The 21,040-nt window shown below is 41.7% G+C and overlaps 1 protein-coding gene across 4 annotated transcripts in view; it reads right to left on the bottom strand.

Annotated features, from left to right (window-relative positions):
• The window catches only part of apbb2 (amyloid beta precursor protein binding family B member 2), a 49,699-nt gene that overhangs the window by 5,428 nt on the left and 23,231 nt on the right, over positions 1-21,040 (bottom strand). The window contains exons 5-17 of one of the 4 annotated variants that reach the window (XM_022758493.1): positions 17,120-17,364; positions 15,761-15,892; positions 15,081-15,152; positions 14,127-14,177; positions 12,575-12,660; positions 12,066-12,126; positions 9,418-9,564; positions 8,674-8,801; positions 4,736-4,850; positions 3,215-3,302; positions 1,332-1,415; positions 1,054-1,169; positions 1-180 (exon numbers count right to left, since the gene is read on the bottom strand). In XM_022758493.1, the coding sequence (XP_022614214.1) occupies positions 1-180; positions 1,054-1,169; positions 1,332-1,415; positions 3,215-3,302; positions 4,736-4,850; positions 8,674-8,801; positions 9,418-9,564; positions 12,066-12,126; positions 12,575-12,660; positions 14,127-14,177; positions 15,081-15,152; positions 15,761-15,892; positions 17,120-17,364 (1,505 nt within the window). Of the gene's footprint in view, positions 181-1,053; positions 1,170-1,331; positions 1,416-3,214; positions 3,303-4,735; positions 4,851-5,800; positions 5,807-7,277; positions 7,312-8,673; positions 8,802-9,417; positions 9,565-12,065; positions 12,127-12,574; positions 12,661-14,126; positions 14,178-15,080; positions 15,153-15,760; positions 15,893-17,119; positions 17,365-20,043; positions 20,093-21,040 lie in introns of those variants that run through there. The other 3 variants (XM_022758491.1, XM_022758490.1, XM_022758492.1) reach the window with 3 other exon arrangements.

The raw sequence follows: 21,040 nt of genomic DNA, 5'->3' as shown, positions 1-21,040 counted from the left end.
CATACAAGCTGCCTGTACAGCCTCCGACACACTCCCAGCGTTAGGCTCGCACCAGAACACGTGACAGTCAAAACGATGCCCGCCAGCGTCCATGATGAAGGCAAACGTGTGCACGTCACGTCCAACCCCCATGAAAGACAGGAAACGCACACGACACTCCACCAGCACTTCCTCTTCATCCTGGTCAGAAACATCGGTGTGTGTGTGTGTGTGTGTGTGTGTGTGAGATCAGCCACGATGTCACAGACATTTATAATTCACATTTACTTGTATTTAGCTTAGTTAACTGTTCTTCTGAAACATGGCAGAATCAAAAAAACACAATCATGCGACATTTTTCTGCGCTTCAAAGAGTTACACACATCCATACAGGGAAGCAACCCATTAAAACTGCAGCCTCCTAATAAACAGGTCCACTGGAGCAGCTGGGCTTTAAGTGCCTTTCTGTTAAAGCTGAAATCCATAACTTATTTAAATGAAAGGAGGGGGAAAAAAAAAGTAATTTTATGTCATCCGCATGGTTGATCATTGTGACGACTTAATATGCAAATTTAACCTGAGTGGAGCTGTTGTCTGTGAGCTGCAGTTCACTCATTCATTCATTACCCTGGTAGCAGCTTGCCACCTTTCTGGTTGACAATCCACTATTTTTGTAATTTAACACATTGAAATTAATTCATTAGAAAAGTGCAAAGACAACAGAAAACGCAGTTGGAAATAAATGGTTGTTGTGTTGTTGTTGAATTTAGACAACACTGCTGTAAGTCTCCTTGTCCTTATCTGACAACAAACAAAGTTGCTCCTTAAACAGAAGTTGTTGTTGCCTGTACATCAATTTAATTACCTTTCGCTACCGAAGAGGGCGACAATGTACAGGAGCTTATGAATCTCAGCTTTAAGAGAACGGCGGTTGTTCTTCACAAAGGAAGTTGCTTCAAAATCTCCCCAATAATAAGCCAAACCTCTCTGACTGCTACCAAGCAAAATAGGGGAAACTGGGGAAAGTGGATATGTAAAGATATGTACAAGGGCAACAGCAGTTGTGTGTCTGACCTTGTCTTTGCTGATGGTGACAGTAGCATCTGCCACGTTGAGAGCTACTGGAGTCCAGTCCTCTTTGTTGGAAGAACCAATCAGACTGTCAATAGCTCCGTTCAGTATGTCCATTCCTGGACCAGAAGATGTTAAAAACAAACAAAAAATTAACATTTAAATTAAAAACATCATTGAAATCATACTGTCAAACACTCAACATCAACCTACAGCATATACTTTGCATCACATTACACTGTGCATGGGTATGTTTGTGTGCGTTTGTGTATCAAACTCACCTATTGGTCTGGCCACGGGCAACATCCCAAGGTAGAGCACCTGAAACTTCTGAACCAGCTCTGTCTTTGGTGTGGGGAACTCTGCTGGGGAGAAGCCGCACACACATTTAATAGCTGCTCATAAGAATAAACATTTAACTTTGTGTAGATAACTACCGATAAACATTTAGAGATTGTTCCTCAAGCGTGGCCTGCCAGCTCAATACTTGGATACTCACTCTTGTCCTGCTGGCATCCAGATCTAAATGTCACAACATTTCTAGATGAAGGATAAGAAATTCCACTGACTGAATAATGGCTGTGATGTTAAGTCATTCTGGTCCGTGTGTTTGTTTAGTTTTCATTATTCACTTTGTCAAAAAACACACATTTTTTTCTCCCTAATGATGAAGGCATCCCTCCACGTGATGCAAAAGAAGTTAGAGCAATTCTTTAACTCTGCTTTTGAAAGATGACTTTAAGATAAAGTTCCTTCACACCTATCTGCTAATTACAGCATGTTAGCATTTTATAAAAGGACACTGCTTTTCTTTGGACTTGTCACATATGTTTATGTAAACGACATGGTGCAGTACAGCCAATTATTTCTCTCTGGCAGAGTGACAAGGAGAGAAAACAGTGACTGGTGAAAGAGATAGCCTGTTATCACGTGTATGGCTAAATGAGAGAACCAGTTGTTTCTTTTTTTTATTACAAAACAGCTATTTGTTGAAATATATATATGTGTGTATGTGAGCTACCACTTATACACTTCTCTCCTACGCTGTCTCCTGAAAGTACAACAAAGTGTGTCTCACTGCCACCAACATCCCTTGGCTGGCTACATCTGTCTGGTTATACAAGTATATAAGTAACACACTCCATGTCTACTCTGTAAATCTGATCATCGCAAAGTCAGATAATAAACACTGGACCATCGACTCCTCTGTAAACTGCAAACAACTGTTAATGGTACCCTAGATGTAGAGCTATGGAGCAATGTTTTTACAAGTGGATCCTTGCTTTGTTTGTATTGTTCATGTGCATGTTGACAGTTGGCAACGGTAATGCACAATGAGCGGAAGAAATATGCGAAAGGCAAGGAAGAAGAAAACTACAAGCAATATGGATGTAAACAGTTTTTCTTTTTTTTTCTTTTTTTTTCCATGAGGAAGAACGTGCATTCAAGACATTGTGGTGAGTAACACTGACTGCACACATTATTTTGTTTACAAGAGAACTCCGTAGGCCACCTTTAAGGTCAAATAGGAACATCCATCCATCACTTACTCAAAGTCATGGATGTGGATCTTCCGAAATACATAGATTGATTTTAATGATTCCAAATATAGGACGACCTTCATTATGAGATTTTCTCTGACAGCATTTTTCATCTCATCATCTGCGACAGCCGTAATTCTTGGCTGTTTGAACAGATTTTCTCCCTGGTTCCCTTCTGCAGCACAAGTGTTGGGGGACGCTGGGACACTGGTTTGCAGTTGTCATTATTTCATTGCCTCTGTGGCACCATAACACTTTACATGAGTGTTCAGGAACTCCTGCAAGGTAAACTGGACTCAAGAAATACTTTTGGTGACTGACTGACTCACCATGAACATACTTGAAACACTCACTAGCCTAACCAAAAAAAATACTGTCTTACATTCAGGCCAATACAGTATTCATCAAACTGCCGTCATGCTCCGGTTTCTAACCCGTGTTGATTTTGGACAATGATGAAAACACAGCTATTTTTTTTTTTAGATTTTCTGCTCTTGCAAATGACCAGTTTGAATGCATCCAGCGTGCCAGAGAAGTGATAACCCCTCACTTATCTCACACACACGCAAACACATACACACACACACACAGAGAGAGAGGCGTACTGTATGTATGAAGCCTACCTTGTAAAGGGAGATCTAGTCCTGCCTGCATCCTGTCCTGGAGAGAGCCTCCTGCCATCGCTTTGGCATTCTTTCGCTCTGTCATTATCTGGAGAGAGAGAGCGAGAGTTAGAGTGAGAGAGAGAGAGAGAGAGAGAGAGAAGGGGAGAGCAGGAGCAGAGCTAAAGCAGGTACAGAAATATGAGGAAATAGCGTGTAAAAACAGCAGAATTGGTATAACATGTCAGAGACACAGGGGAGGAGGGCGATGAGACAAAATGTGAGAAAGTGCAAGAAGATGAGGGAGGGAAAAAAGATGAAAGAGTCAACAAGAAAGAGCTGAGGAAAACCTAGAGCAGCTTCGCCCCTGATACTGTCAAAACGTCTACCCGTTTCACCTGGGGAGCACCCACACACACACACACACACACACAAATACATTCATACACACTCACACACACATTAACCAGGTCACACTCCCTTTTCCAAAGCAGGGTAAAAGCTTTTCCTGCAGCACTTCTCACAAAGAGAAACACATGCAATCACAGAACCACACAGATGAAAACAGGAAAGATCATCCACACACACATAAACACCACACATAAATTATACATGTCCTTAATCAGAGAGTTTGTCACAGCAAATCTGCATCTGAGCAACCCCTGTTGTGACTAAATCTTTGCCTTTCTTTATTTATCCTTTTTTTGTGTGACAAGTCTGTATTAAACAGACACAATGATCTATACAATAGGTTGACTGTAAAATGTGGGGCAGTGAGTATGAGTATGAAGGCTGTGAAGACAAACGTCTCCTTTTCTCTCTAAAGAATGACATTTCAAGAACAAATATTGTTTAAGTTGGTGTGTATGCACAAGAAAGAAAGTCAGAAATAATCTTTTATTCTACACAGAACTGAACTCAACACCAAATTGCGAGTCTATATAAATAAAGAAAGCGTCTCTCCAACATTGAATTAAAATTCCAAAGCTATAAATGTGTTTTATTAGAGCAAAATGAGAGTGTGTTAATTCCAAGTGAGTTCAGTGAAGAAAGCAGACAAAATACTGTTCTTCTAGATCTGTTTATATTCATCTGTATTCACCTAAGAGTGGTCACGCAGTGCAGAGAAAGCTCTCTGATAACTGTGTTTTGGTAGAAAAATACTTTGTAATGCCTGATATTTAGATGAGTTGAATCTTGTCTCTGGACTGTTTGAGGACTGCAGACACTCTGTGCAAAGATTAAAATGTGTGCCTCCACTGTGTAATAGTAAATATGATAAAACAATACAAGCATTTTTGAGGCTGAGCATTTTGTTTTGGAAGTTGGTGCCATTTTCTTATTTTTGGCAGGTTTCAGGTCGGTTTTTATGTAAAAATGAATTGTGATAATAACCATAAACACATTTTTCTTGTCTCCCAGCTTTCCCTATTTAGTGGTAGGAGAAACGTTCTGCCAACAAGTCAACGCTTCATCTGAGCCCACTTGCCAAATCCAAACTTGGCCTCATGTCCGCAGCCTCCTCCAGCCTGAATCACTCACCCGGGAGCAGATCTCATGCAGACTGGTGGCGATGGCTTTGGCTGGCGTGTCACAGCGGAACACATGACATTTCAGGATCCTGGTGTTTTTATCCCTCGCCACATATGCAAAATCCCTGGGAAAGAGGAAAACACAGGGTTAGTGAAGACACACGGAAAGGAGAAAAACACCAGGGGGATGAAGATGAGAGGAGGGTTTGTTGGGCTATTTTCAGCACAACTTTGAGACAAGAAAGATAAATGATGAAGCAGTTTTGTGTACTTTTGATGTGTGTATGTGCGTGTGAGTGCGTGTCCACTTTTGAGACTGACAGCTCTCGGAGATGACATGAGAGATGAGCTGACCTTTATCAGTCTGATGAATACAGGACACACACACACAGACACACACACATATACACACACGCATGCAGGTTGATGGACCCCAGAGATCAATAGAGCAGCGTGATGCAAGAGGGAGCTGAACAGAGTGACAGCAGGGAAGAACTTTCCCCTGGGCCCACTGGAGCTGAAAACAATCTAACTCCACTGAATAGAGGGAATGAAAAGAAGAAGGAAAGTAGACGGAGGGAGAGAGGAATGAAGACATAGAATATTGTGAAGAAGAAATATAGCTGCACCAAATTAAACCAGCACAGCACACATGCACGCACACACACACACACACAGGCGATTTACGTCATTCAAAAACGCACATAAAAACCAATCTGAATAACTTCCTTCAAGACGTATGCTTCAGTATGCCATGCAATAGGAAACACAGGCCTGAGGGTTAACAAGATTTCTGAGCCTAGACCCTGAGGGGAAACTCTCAACAAAAGATGTATGAGTGTGCATGCTTAAAAAAAAAAAAAAAAAATTGCTTGTGGACAGAGACGGACAGAGGAGGTCACCTTCATTTCCTACATCTCTATAAGTGTGTGCGCACAGTGGTACAGTACATCAAGAGCCACTTTGAAGACGAGAAAAAAATGAGACGCAGAGGAAATTAAACAATAAGGAATGACAGAGATGATGGAGAGATACTAGAGGAGGGTCGGGTGATGAAAGGAGAGAATGTGTTTACCTCTCTCTGTGTCCAAGGAAGCAAGGGAGGAAAGGCAGACAGTTAGTAGAAAAAAAGAGAAAAAAAATCCATTGTACTTGCCCCCTACTGCGGGACAGGAGGTAAGAGTGACAAACAGACCCACTGACACACATAGAGAATTAACCTTGAGTGCCACAGTCATTGCTTATACCGTTTCCATATGTATGTGTGCGTGTGGGGTTGAAGGGGTCAAAGCAGCCCTGCAGGTAATTCTAATGCATACTTAACCTTGAGGTGAAATATACGAAAAAATGATAGAAAGTGAATGAGGTGCGAAGGGGAGAGAGAGAAAGACAGAGAGAGTGAGAAAGAGAGAGAGAGGGGAGGAATAGCAGGACAGAGAGATGTTCTAGTTGGGCACAATTAGTTTTAATTGGCGGCTGATGGTTTGTGTTTCCTGAACGAAATGAATGATATAGGCTGGGAGTTTCTAAAACTGATATAAAAAGAAAGTTGGTGAGAGGGGGGAGTGAGAAGAGTAAGGAATGTCTCCCTAATGGGAGACATGTGAAACAGTGGGGGAGGAAATTGGCAGTGAACTGCGACTATGTACATGGTAAAGATAAAAGCATAAAGATGAGCACAGAATAAAACACCTAGATGAGGAGGAAAGATAGGAGGCAGAGAGAGGGATGGGGTGGGGGTTGGAGGGGTGGGTGGGGGGTGGATGGGTATCTAATGTTGAATATAATCTTATCATCATGCAGACGCCCCTGAAAATGTCAAGGTTGCTGTGAGAATCTGTTATCTTCATGGCGATAATGTGTATCGTAGCACATGGGGAGACCACTCCAAGCTTTAGCACGGGTGTATCCATAAGAGTGTGTGAGTGTGTGTGACAAAGAAAGAGAGAGAGAGAGACAGAGATAAAGGGAGAATCCCTGCACCAATCAGGTTTCCAATTCCATAATATTGAAACCTGGCTGCTGCTACTACATCCCTCTAATATCTTCAAAGTGCAACAACCCATGAATAAATAAAAACAAAAACTAATTTCTTTTACTGGTATTTTTGCATTGCTACATACACATTTTAAGTATTTAAAATCTAAACCAGGGGCTGAAATTTAGATGCAAATTCAGTACAATGAAGAAAAATATTTTACACTCACATTGTAGTGCTGAACTGCTGCATTTCATCGTTAGGAGCTTCTCTATATTACAAACAAATACTTTTCCTTTTTTCAAATACCAGAGACTCAGATTAGCACAACCAACCACAAGCAAAGCACCACACACGCAACCACATCCGAGTTTTGCACTCCACCTGAGTTCCTTTAATATTTTGAGATACACACCTCACAACAGCTGTAAAATTCAAGCCACAAACTACCTGCTCAGCAACAATTCCTACAGACTGAGGCCTGATCACGCTCATCTGTGGCTTCTCTCTCTTTTCCTGCTACTTTATAATAAAACAAAAGTAAAGTAAGATGGAGGTATATAAATATACTCACAGTGGTTTCTTTTCCTATTTTTGGCAGTTAATCCTGTGCATACGGGAGCGTCTTCAGACACTCACACCATCTACTCCTGGTGATACGACATACGTGCACACACTCCTCAACCTGTCTGCTCCACACCCAGTGAGCACTAACCATACCTCTCCCTCTGGCAGCTTCATACCCCTCTCTCCCTCTCCACTGCCAAAACACCCCTCTCCTCCCCTCCCTCTAACCATCTCCTCTCCTCCCCCTCCTCCCTCTGCTGCAGCTGAGGTATTCCCACTGCTCTCCCTCTCCCGATATATGTAGATGATGTGGATGGTAGGAAAAAAAACAAAAAGGTTACGCACTTGGAAAGCGCATCGTCGTTTTATCTGACAGCTTGATCATAAGTTTAAAAACATACTGTAACATACACCACTGCATATACGAGTGTGAGTGAATGAGAGAAGAGAAAGATCCCTGAGGCAACAGAATTCTGCAGTTCTGCTTATGCCAAGAGCTTTTAGCATTACCTCTTCTCCTGCGTGTGTGTATGTGTGTGTGTGTGTGTGTGTGTGTGTGTGTGTGTGTGTGTGTGTGTGTGTGTGCATGCATACATGTGCAGCCACATGCCAGCTCTAATTATACAGCATCTACCAACCACTCCAGTCCACATCACCCGGCTGTACCTGATAACCTACATTCAGCATCCTTTCATGCATGCAGCGGGCAGCAGTGCACAGCGCCCCCTGCTGCTTGCCAAGCAGCACTGTCACACTGTGTTTATTTAGAAATTCATTTTAACCTTCATATGCGAAGGAAAGGCCTGTGAAGCTCATTTGTTCTTAGTTTTTCCTTCACATTCTTACACTGAAGAACATCAAAGACAGAAGCAGATCAGCACAGTGACAGTTAAGCCTGCTGTGCTGAGCTAAGCTGAGGTGAAAGTGAGAGACTGACAGTCGGGTCGGGTTTTAAAGAGAATAAAGGCCATTCTGCCTCTCATCCTTAATCTTTCAATAGCATCCCTTCATCATCAATCATTAACTCCTCTCTTCTGTCTGTCACCACACTACCTGTCTGCTGCCCTCAATTGGTACCCTGACCTTTTATTGAGTGTGTATGTGTGTGTGTGTGTGTGTGTGTGTGTGTGTGTGTGTGTGTGTGTGTGTGTGTGTGTGTGTGTGTGTGTGTGTGTGTGTGTTGCACCATTGACTTCATTTACACCGGTGACTAATCTATCACATTGAGTATTCAAAAATTTAAACCTAAACAAGAAAAGGATATTACACCCCAATGAGTCCAGATGATTGGTTAATAACACTGGAATATTTCATAATATTGACACTACAGAAATGTTACAGGTGAGCACAGGGGACTTTATCAATTTTCAAAGAAAAAAAAAAAGGTTGTCACGCTGACTAACCTGCCATTGTCCCGGCCAACGCCCCAGACTCGGATGCTTGCGATTGGCTGAGAGTGAAGCACACTGCGGTCCATGGGGTCAACCAGGTTCAGCATATTATTTTCCAGCACCAGGTACATGTCCTTTCCCTGAATACACACAAACACAGACACACACAAACACAGACACACACAAATCCTTCAGATCTCATCACAAAATCCTTATTTCCCACAGCTCAGGGTGTTGCAAAAAAACATAGTCCTTTAAAGGTCAGGCGATTTTTTTTTTTTACTTGCCTATAAAGTATAAATGCCTGTGTCTGCATGCAGGGTGCATAAATGTGTGTGTGTGTGTGTTATTTGGCTTCGAAGGCCTCTAAATAAATTATCAAACCCTAAAAAGAGGGGGTGGGAGATAAAAGGTTATTGAAAGAGGGATGTTCTCTCTGTTCTGTCGTTTCACATTAAACACAACCACCGCAGAGAGAAGGAAAAGACTTCCTACCATTGCTCTACTTTCCTCTCTTCATTCCTCCCTCCTCCCTCCATGTCTTGACATACATTTCAGAAGACTGTCGCCCCTGCTAACTTCTGTTGCTCTTTCTTTTGCTCCTCCCTCACTCTTTATTCATCTTCTTAAATCTGTACAAGTACTCCTCCTCCCCAGATCTTTAACTTCCAACAACTACAAACTTGTCACCCTTTATTTGCACCCAAAACAAAACGCATATACACACATACTGTATGACTGCACTCTCCCTCTCACCTCTCCCCAGATGCCGACAGTGTCTCGGATGTCGTTCTTGCAGTAGGACAGCTGTCTGATGCAGTTGTTAACAGCAACACTGCTCTTTCCAGGAGCCAAGTCCTCTTCAGCCATTTCCACCCATCCCAGAGAGCGCACTGCAAAACACTGAAGGAAACACACATACACCAAGTGATGACACTGCTACATACAATACTTAAAAATGTATCACATTTTTGCACACGTATAAGTAGCTATTTGTTTTAGTTTTAGTGTCTACTAGAGACTAGTGACTCTTTGTGTGTGTGACTTTAATAGCAATGCCATTGTGCTTAAAATACACTTGCAGTTTTGAACTTGCAAAAATTCTGAGAGTGAAGCCAAACACTCCACAAACACTAAAAGACAGGTAAACAGATGAAGACAACAAAGCATGTTGGTAGAGAGGAAGAGAGGAAGGAGAGAGACCCATCCATCTGGCCTCATCAAGTATTCATTTGATTTCAGCAGTCCATTCAGACAGTACTCTAAAGACCTGAGATCCAAGATGAAAGAGGTCAGAGAGGGACAAACAAAGACAGAAGTGAGAGACAGAAAAGTGAGTCACTGTCACACTGACCAGTGGCGTCATAGTTTGTTGTGGGAAAAGTGGTTCTCGTATAGAATAAATGTTGAACAGATAACATTCTTTCACTCACACACCAGTGTTCCTGCTGGTAACATTTCTCTGTTAAGCCAAAATATTTTCTTCCATGGCCAAAAAAGAAAAAAAAAAAAGAATAGATCAATCATCTAAACCCGGGCTCAGACTACAGGAGTTTTAAAATCCTAACCAGTTTTAAAAGTGGTTTGCATCGCACACATAAGGAGAAACAGATATTCCTCTATCTAATCTCAAACATGCACACATTACAAGATTTGACATCAATAGCGCATCATATAATACAGGATATTATTAAGATTATTGTGCCAGAGGCAACATTCATGGAGCAATGTATCACCTCACATGATCTCACATGATTTCATGGAGAAGCAGATGTCTGTTCTTCAGGGAGAACTGGAGGTAAGATTTTATCAGTCAGTTTTAATACCTGTTGACAGTAGTATGCTAGCTAACGTTAGCCTCAAGGGCTAGAATGTTTACCATTGCTTGGCAACACCATCAGCTGCTCTGCAACCGACGTAATCATCTATATTTATCTATATTTTATTCTCTGAAATATCAGAGTCCCCCCCCCCACACACACACACACCTTGATCCACAGGAAACACTGCATGCATGCACACGCACACACACACACACACACACACACACACACACACACACACACACACACACACACACACACACACACACTCCAACAGTGCCCCTCTCCATGTTGCTACACGTCTGGTGAAAGTTGTGTCACTGATCCAGACCAGCAGGTGGTAGCAGCTGCAAGATACACTAACTGTGCAGCCTTGATTATATTCCATGTGAATTATAAAAACGTGTGTATTTTTTTTTTTTTTTTTTTTTTTTTTTACAGGCACTAATTAGAACAAGGATTTTACCCTAATGATTTAAGGGTTGTTTAGTTGAACAGCAGTAGTACAGCAGTGGAGTTTTCTGGTCAGTCTTCTAGCCTTTCATAGATATAAATTGTGATCGACCAGGTCTTCTTTCTATTTAACTCCCTTACTAGGTAGAAAAGCACCGTTCCAATCCTGATACTGCAGTGGGCTGTTTGCTGCCATTGATGTGTGTGTCAGAGTGCGTTACCCGACCAGATGCCCTGACTGTAGGTCTGTGTTTGTGTCTGGTATTCATCACAATGTCACTGTTGCTAAGGATTGTGAATTTCTGCCAGACAAACACACAGAGGGAAACAGACACTAGACAGCCAAATCAGCACCACGTCATCAAGCCGAGTGCTGGCTTTAAACTCTAATCTGCAATGCTTTAGACCTATTCAGCCATCTGTGGGAACAACACACACACACCTTGGAATGTATTTTAGCCTTCCAGCAATCTGCTGTGGTTTGTGACAGAATGAAATGATTCTGTATCAGGCCAGATAAATAACCTATTTTTCAGTTTAATTAGTTGGATTCTAAATTGAATTTATACCTTGGGCTGACATTTGTTGGTAACAGTACCAGCCCAATGGGCGTGACATTCTACTGAGTAATATGTTATATTGAGCCTGATCCTTGATTTAACGTTTAAATGTCTCATTTGAATCTTAGGTTTGGATTTTAAAGAGCCCTCAGTAATTAATGCACCAATGTGCAGCATGGAACTGTACTTCTCTGTCTCACCACTGGGGGGCAGTTTTGTTTAGCTCTCCCTCTTCCCTCTGAGGCGCATAGACAGCCACCATGATCAACATAAACACCATCAGTAAACAAACAGGCTGAAGACATCAACAGACAAAAACATACATACGCCATCTTTCAAAACAAGAAGCTTTGTCTGCTGAGGATGTTGATTCTATTCCAGTGTTAAAAAGTTGGATTACATAACACATGTATACACAACTGTGACCTGACAAACTTTAGATTCTGCAATTTTAGAAGGTACTGTACACACAATGTTTTCCTAACAGATAAATTGCAATAGCTGCAGAATGATGTGAATTATGAATTATGCTTTGAACTGAATTTAAGCTGTGGTAAAGGCTTTTTACCTTTGCTTCTGGGTCACTGTTGACACTGCTAGACTCTTCTTCTTCCACTGCTGGACGGTTCCTAGGAAGAAAGTTGAAAAGGTTAAGAAAAGTGCAGTTGCAATGGGGTTATAAGATTAGCAGTGTGCCTGTACTATTATTGCAACCATTAGCTGCTTTGTTAACAAGGTTCCCGGCCTGTGTGTGAATTTGCCAAAGCTACAGGCAGTCATTACACTAATGGCGAACATGGAGCCATTTCCTGAGTAGAAGAACTAACTTCCTGCTTTGTCTGATGTTATTTAACTCTAACACTGATTTAACACAAGATTAGAGAAACTAACTAGACAGCACTAGGAGAGAGGCCAAGAGTCAGAGAGAGCTAATGCAGGTGGACAGCAAGAAAGATAAAAAGGAAACAAAAACTTTTTATAGCTAATTGTAACTGTGGTAGCTCACACAGATCCATGCACAGAGGTAGTGTGAGGTTTGTGTCTGCTTGTGTGTGTGTGTCTGCACCGGTATTTTACCTTAGCTTGAGTGATGCATAGCGAAGCGTAGCACCCTCAAACTCCTTCAGACTGGGGTCAGGGTTCACTGTGGCTGCCTGCAGGTCCTGGTGCACACAGGTGACATCATTAGAGGGTAAAATGACACCATAATACCTCCTACATCTTTGGCCAGAGGCCTTCCACCTTCAAGCCCCTTCCACACATGTAACCTGTAACATTGTCAGTCATTCTGAAATGACTGAGAATCTGGTGAATCTGCTTCCTGTGTTTACGGCTTTAACTACCTTCTACTACTATTTTTAAAAAGAAATTAAAACCTATCTTTTTAATTTGTCTTTTAATTTGGGGTCATTTTTTTTACTTGTCATTATGGGGTTTTGTTTCATTTGAGTTTTTGACCTTTGTTTTTATTCTCGTCTGTAACGCACTTTGGGCAGCCTTTTTGCATGAAAGGTGCTGCACAAATAAAGTCATGGTTATGATCATAATTATTATCATTCATACACGTGTCTTATATAAAGAAAAACTCAGGTCTGATCCCACGGGACGTCACAAATCCAAACAGATAAAAGCCTTGTCAGATCCAGTACTTTGTTTTATTTTTAGTTCCTTTATAGTTTTGTGGCCATGCAGTTCAAAGTGACTCAGAACTATTTAAATAACACTTTATTATTGTAAGAGGATATCAAATTCAGATTATTGTTATAACAGCACCAATGTTCACTTATTGTTAGATTTTATTTTCCAACAACATAGCTGGTGAATGCAGATCTGTTTGGCATTTTCAGATGTGGAACTTTGTACTAATACATAAATCTCCACTGTCTCTTTTTGACTGAATTTCTTACAACAAACATAGAGCACATCTGGAATTCCCAAAAGAACTGAATAGTTTTCCTGAGAAGCTTTTGTTCCAACTAGAACTGTGGCAGATGTCCAGAAATCTTACCAGGCCATGAACCACCTCACTGCATCTTAAACAAAAATCACTTCAGCTCCTGTTCCAACTCGACACCGATATGTTTAACTGCCATAGCATTCATGGGTTACAGGGCATGTGGGAGAGGGACTAAATAGACAGAAGCCTGGCAGGAACCGAATGTAAATATTATGACCCCACACAGTATATGCTAGCATGCATCCAAGTGTGGGCAGAATCCCCTTGCTGGATGGAGAAATGGCACTGGTGTGTTACGTGTAATGGGGCATGCTGCATCAAGGAAAGAAAGTGCGCACACAGTATGTACACACACTCGTGTGTGCAAACACATTCAGATCTGTGCCAGCAGGAAGGAAAGATGAAAATATTTTAGCCACATAAGTAAAGAAAGAAACGACCTGTTGAGAATGTTGCTGCAGCCAAATGACAGAGATGTTTCGACGTATCAGGCATGACAAAATGCTGTGGTTGTTGCCGTTACATTTCGGTTGAAGCATCAGCCACACATGCTTTTGCCCAGGCAGTGAATTTCTAGCGCATAATGCATAATTGCATAAATGCACACAGTCAAAGAGTGGGTGATGTTAGACCAAGAACAAGACTCATTGACATTGAGTGCATTATACTTGCCTTCCACACCTCACTATCAATCTTTCCGCCAAATTCACTCCACACCTGTTTCTACATAAAGCGTTAAAACACACACGCACACAAAGTGGTGGGTCAAGGATTGAGGGGGTCAAGGGTGGGAAGGGAGCAAGGGAAGAAAGACAGAACAAGGCTGTTAGCTAACTAGCTCACTCCAAACTGAGTGTCTGTTGCAATAAGGAGCAACCCAGCAAAAACATTTCTTAAATGAGAAGCTGTTAATCAAGACTTTAAAATTCTCCAATGTTTCTTGCTCCTATTGAACATTCACTTTACCACTGAGAATCTACTGATTCTTGATTAGTATAATATGAACAAAACAGCCAGAGTGCAGACAGTGCTTATTTGAACAGTGACACTTTTTTGTTGTTTTCACATGTCAGAGGAAAGAAAGCCACTAGAAAATAAAGTACCAGTAAAGACAAAATATTAATCAAAATATAAAAAAATTGAAATATTAACTATTAAATTTAAACAGATTAATTGGACAGCGTGAAGTCATCAATATGTTGAACTCTAGCCTCAGTGTTTGCAATATTCCACATAATTTTTGCATGAAATGGTGTCTTTGTCAATGAATGCTCACAAACTGTTGTGAGGTTGTGAATTTTTTTACTGCGCTTGTCCCTTGTGTGCATTTGGAACCACTGTAACCTCACTGCCATGGTTTTATTTAAAATCAAATGCACTGAAGTATAGAGCCAAAACAAATAAAAACATGTCACTGTCCAAATACTTACTGACTGCACTGTTTGTGATACAAGTAGACATACATCAAATATACAGTAATATACACACATACAGATGCTGTAGGTATCTTTTTGTTCCTCTCTGTGCCCCACACACACATTTACGCACAATTTTAAGCATTACTGAAGGCTATTGAGTGGCGGGTGAGGAATACAACACAATGTGGAAAGTTTTGAAGTACTCCACCTTGTCCTCATCGTCGTGATGCTGAGAGCGACACTCTTGATCAGGCACCCCCTGCAGAGATGTGGAGCGAGGCTAAAGGGAGAGAGAGCGAGAGATGAGGCATTAAAAAGTGACCAAAATCTGCATAGTGAGAATTTAGAGGACGTATTACGCAACCACGTTTGTCTGTCTGCCATTTCAGCTGTTGTGTCACTGGCTAATACTCAAGCAGCCTGCAGGTCAGTCGCTCCAGATAGATGTGCCAGAATCTCATTCTGGCACATCTATCTGTCAACATCAGTCCATTCTCACTGGATCAATATTTTATCTACACCACGCTCCTATCTATAAATCTCCTTTCCTCTCTCCGTTTCTTTCCATCATTCTGCATGATTGACTGATTGATTGACTCTGTGTTCTGGTGTTCCTGTATTCCGGAGCTACACTGGAGTATTGGTGGTCCTCTCTCTGTCTTGCTGCCTTTGCCAACTTGTCTTGTCTCATATTTCTGCCAGTCTTCCACTCATCTAAGTCAGGACAACAGAACTAAAATATACCATCAGACAAATACATTGTGATGTCTTAAATTCCACATGGAGGCAAAACAACCTGCCTTATACAAAAGGTACAGATGAACCTCACACAGTACAGTATGGTACAGAGATACTTCCACAGAAAAACAGGGCTTGTTGGTCACTTACGAAGTAGCAGCTGTTGACAAATCCACATGAGGGGAGGGTGGGCTCATGAGAGGAGAGAGGCTCCACTGAACTGTCAGAGGTGGTGCTGCCCGAGCGAGTTGACGCCCTGAAGAAGACCTCTGCCTGACACGACTACATGCGTACACACACACACATGAGCACAGTTATTAGAAACTGTAATTGACTCTTCACAGGCATTAGCAGCTCTTCAGCTCTTCTTCTCTTACAGAGATGGCAGATTTCCCTTGTTCAGACTAATACTGAGCTTTCTGTCTGTGAATGTTCTCATTCGTCCAGGTCATAGTAATCTCTCTCTCAGATTAAATCGAAGGCAACTGGACTTGTATTTGTCTGTGGAAGACGTTTCGCCTCTTATCCAAGCGGCTTCATCAGTTCGTTTCTAGTCCGCACTAGTCTGACGACAGACTAGTGCGGACTAGAGAGACCAATACATGATGAACTGATGAAGCAGCTTGGATAAGAGGCGAAACGTCTTCCACAGACAAATACAAGTCCAGTTGCCTTCGATTTAATCTGAGAGAGAGATAATACTGAGCTTGTATATTTCACAGTATTGTTAAGAGTAGCATGATTTGATCTCAAGGTGAGGAAATGTCTCCCCCAGGTGTAGAGTACTTGCCTGGGCATAAAAATCTGATTTTATGTTTGTTTCTATGTCACAAAATATAATTTATAATGGCAGTTCTTTTTCCAAATTATTCAGAGGTCATTATAAAATGGTAAAATAACATTAAGCTTTTTAGATCATAGAGAAAACAATACCGCCGGAGGCACTGAGCTCTTATGCATTTCAAACATATATCAATAACCATGTGTTTTTACAGCCACTCATTCATTCTCTGCTGTGTTTGTTGATTGATACTCATCAGAGGTTTAAAATAAACTTTTTCATTGTCAGCAGTCATAATGACATTATCTAGACTGATGAGGATTTTAACTCTCAACTAAACTGTCTTACAGTCATAAGACAGTTTATAAATATTGTACATATATATTTCATATTTTCCTTTTGTACAGCATGTGTTTGTATTTTAATCTAAGGTTTGACTTCATTATTTTTGGCTTAATTTAAATCTGTGACTCCATTATTTTTCCCATTTTTGGTCCTCATCTCTTAACATTGTGAATGGATTGTCTTCAGTATGTATTCCAACCACAGTTTGAGCCGGACCACTGCCAGAGACACCAACAACTTGCCAGCACTTAGACTGGGTGATCACATTTAAACAGAACTATTACAGATGTAACCAAAGTTAACTGACGGTTAGAGCAAAAACAACAGGTAAGATTCATGTGGGACTTAAAGTATGCATCTCAGTCTGTTGTTCTTTCTCTCACCTCATGGTCAGGAGTGGGTGAGGGGCTGAGTGAGCCCAGAGAGTGTTTACGTGGTGTTGAGACTGTGTGGTTGCCCAAGGCCGGGGTCTCTGTCTGTCCAGGGAGCGCTTGGCGGGTGGCAGGCCTCTCCCACTGGGTGGTGCCTGTAGGAATGTGCCAGTAGTAGATTCCGGCCATGTCTGTGATCTTCTTCCATCCTGGAGGCAGGTCAGGGTCTGTCTGGAACGACTGCTCACTCCAGATATCTGGTGAAAACACACACAAAAACAGGTTGTTAAACTGACGGACCTCTTAAATACTTTATTTAGAACTGCATGTATAAACACACCTGTGTGACTGCACACAAACACTGAATATTGATTTTTTTATATGAAAAAATGGCCTCTTTTAAATGGAAGTTAACCCTGCCATGCTCATAAGACTGAGCAATATCAACAGCTGACAGGGATTATCAGCATCTGCTGCAGCTGCCATTTAACAAGCTGTGACCCTCCACAGATAACAACTGAGTAAAACTTGTTGAACACTCTTGTCTTTATGTAACACACCCAAGCACATAGCTGAAACTTTTTCAATTACAGATATAACCCAGGCAACAAACAACTCTGAAATATACACAAAGAAATGTAGACACAAGCATTATTCTCACATTTAGAACGATTAAACAGATGTCAGATGCAACCCTAATGAGCTAGCCTAAAGCAGAATCTAAATAAATTAGGCTTTATTCAGCATGACACAAATAAGGACTTATCATTATTCTCGGGTCCTAGTAATTATATTAAGTTCTTCTCAGAATCCAGTGTCATACAAATCTGCTCTTTTATTTCCATGGGTGTGTGATCCAATGTGGATTCTTTGGGCTATTGTTTTTTAATCAGCTCAAAACTCAAAACTCAAAATTGATGTCCTAAATAACAGATTTATAATCTGGAAACAGGTGGATGACCAGCTGTCCACAACGATGCCATATAACAGATTGTCTCAAATACTCATGGCGATTTGATCTGAGTAAATTTGCTAACATGAGTGAGAAAAACAACTCCCCCTGCTATAAACACAAAAAATGCTTTCTATGTCAAGTGCTCAAGTTCCATTTACTCACTTACTTAAGATAAAAAGGACAAGGAATAATAATCTTAAAACTAAATTGCTAAATACCTGCACAAACTATTAGGTTGTTCTGGCCCAAAAGGCACGCAGCACTTCATGTAATTTGAAAACCAAAATAAAAATTTAAGGGTTGATAAATTTATACATTCTGGCTCAGTATATGGATTCACATAAAATAAACAGAACACAGAAACAGCATATAGAGCAGATGACAATTACTGTAATTTATTTGACAGTGATAAAATTAGAGAAAATACAGCAGTTACCTTGAAAAAACACACACACACTAACACACACCCTCACAGACACACACCCTCACAGACTCTGTGCAGAGATAGAATCAGAGTACTTATATCACTGTTTCTTCTCTCACTCTTGCACTAAATGTCATGTCATCTGAAGGCTGCAGTTTCCTGGCAGTCAAGCCACCTGAGGCACACACACACACACAACTATTGATGGCATCTTTGTGTGTGTGAAGTTGATGTAGTGGCAGAGGTAGTAAAGATGATCTGAAACTGCATTAGGTGGTGTAGCAACTCATAAAGGTGATATAAGCTCTGAAGGACTGGTCAGCTGGTGCTGTGTGTATTAGTGAGTGTTTGCGTATTTGTGATTACACAAAGAGTTCTCGAACTGCTGACCATGCTGATGAAACACAGCCCGTGGGCCTGTCACCATGACAGCAGGCCATATGTCATAATGACGACTGTGTTGGTCCAGATTGAGATGGGATTCAGACGCTTGTGCACACGCACACACGCACGCACGCACGCACGCACGCACGCACGCACACACGCACACACGCACACACACACACACACACACACACACACACAAGCAGATGAGTTATTAAGACTTCAGTTTATTTAATGGAACAGAAATCACAGAAAGCTTAGCAAAATGTGCACAATCAGACATCCCTTGGGGCTTAAGACTCTGCTTTAGAGCAGGGAGCAGTGCCTTCTGGGAGTTGCAGTCTTTTATGAGAAAATAAAATAGGTCAGACCCAATAAAACTACAACTGAGAAAACCTGAGAGTCTCTGCTTGAGCAAGAGGGAGGATGGTGACTCAGAGTGTGTGCCAGCATGAGATGAACAGAGTACTGGATGTGGATTAGAGCACATATGTACAAAAGAAAAGAGAGAGAGAGAGAGAGAGAGAGAGAGAGAGAGAGAGAGAGAGAGAGAGAGAGAGAGAGAGAAGCTCTGGCTGTTTAAGCACTCTGGCTAGTTTTGTTAGAGGGCTATATCATGCCTTGAAGTTAGCAGACTCACCCTCAGTAAGTGCTGTGGCAATTGTGGAACTAGAATGAAAAGTCTTAGCATGCTGACCCTGATGCTTACAGTTAGCATGCTCCTTTGCAGCTCATAGAAATGTGCTACAGCCGAGCTACGTAGCAGTTAGCCTGTCATAGCCTCTGTTAGCATGCAGCTCCATGCCAGAGCAGAGTTGAGCAGAGGGGGAGGGGAGAGCAGTGAGCTCCTGGAGCAAAACACACACACATACACATGTTCTCTCTGAAAAATGACACCACACATACACACCACCATGGCTAGACCGGTACACACAAACACTCACAACACATGCACAAATATAGCATGCACAGACCACAGATTCCTATGGCAGATATTTAGAGAGCGATGCCATTACAAAAACTTCATCCCTGTGTTGGACGAGACACACATATAAACCCATGCTTGTGCACACACACACACAGACCCTTTTACACAGACAGACATACTCAGACACCGTGTCAAACTCTAACCCCACAGTGTAGTTTCCAGCCGACTCCGATAGATGCACCTACCCTCGTAATTGACAATCACAATGGCCAGCATGTAGTCTTTCCCCAGCATCATAGTTAGCTAGCTGCCTCTCATACAGCAAAACCCAGTACTGTAACCAAAGAGAGAACCCCAGACAGAGAGAGAGAGAGAGAGAGAGAGAGAGAGGAGAAAGGAGAGAGGGGGGGACACTGCAAGAGACGGGGTGAGGAGAAAGAGAGAGGAGAGAGAGAGAGACAGAGAGAGAAAGGGACATGGAGACACATCGAGGCAGAAAGGCAGGGAAAACATGACGTGAAAAGAGAGCCAGAGAAGAGAGATTAAAAAGAGTGAACAGAGAGAATGACAGAGGGAGAGACAAGACAGAAGCAGAAAGAAAGATGGTAAAAGAGAGAGGGAGGAAAGAGAGGTTGTGTATTCCCTGCAGCTGAGCTATGTTTGCTGTTGTTGTTTCTCCTTCCTCAATCTGGAGCATCAACAACATCAACAGCTCAAATAAGCCTGCCCTCCCTTTCCTGTCCTAAAACAAACATTCACTTGGGTTCATGGAAAGAAACAAAAAAATTGGTCCATTCATCCTTCAGCAAATGCCTATGTTTATCATTTTCTCCCTCCTTTCCACCTTTCCTTTAGCCTCTCTTGGTTGTCCTGGCAACCCCCAGATCATCTTTCATTCAGTATCATATCCAGTGGAGGTGCAAGGAGGAGTAGAGACAGAGGGAGACATACAGTGGGACTGATAAAAGGAGAAAAAAATGGCAGAGAGGAGGATGCCGATATACTGAGGGTGGGAGTATGTATGAATAAATGGGTGACAGGAAGATAGAGAGAAAAAGTTGTCCCACATCAGACTGACCAGAAACACAGTGAATGTCACATGTTGCTGTTCTGCATTCATCCACATTCAACTAATGTTCCCTTGAAATACATGTTGTTGTGTGAGAATGCAAGGGACCTCTTTAAATGACCTTCTTCAACTAAGCGTGTGTGTGTGTGTGTGTGTGTGTGTGTGTGTGTGTG

Source organism: Seriola dumerili, unplaced genomic scaffold (assembly GCF_002260705.1).
Source record: "Seriola dumerili isolate Sdu_G_001 unplaced genomic scaffold, Sdu_1.0 BDQW01000301.1, whole genome shotgun sequence".
Taxonomy (NCBI): Eukaryota; Metazoa; Chordata; class Actinopteri; order Carangiformes; family Carangidae; genus Seriola; species Seriola dumerili.
The sequence above is the reverse complement of the archived record's forward strand: the minus strand, read 5'-3'. Positions and strand labels throughout refer to the sequence as shown.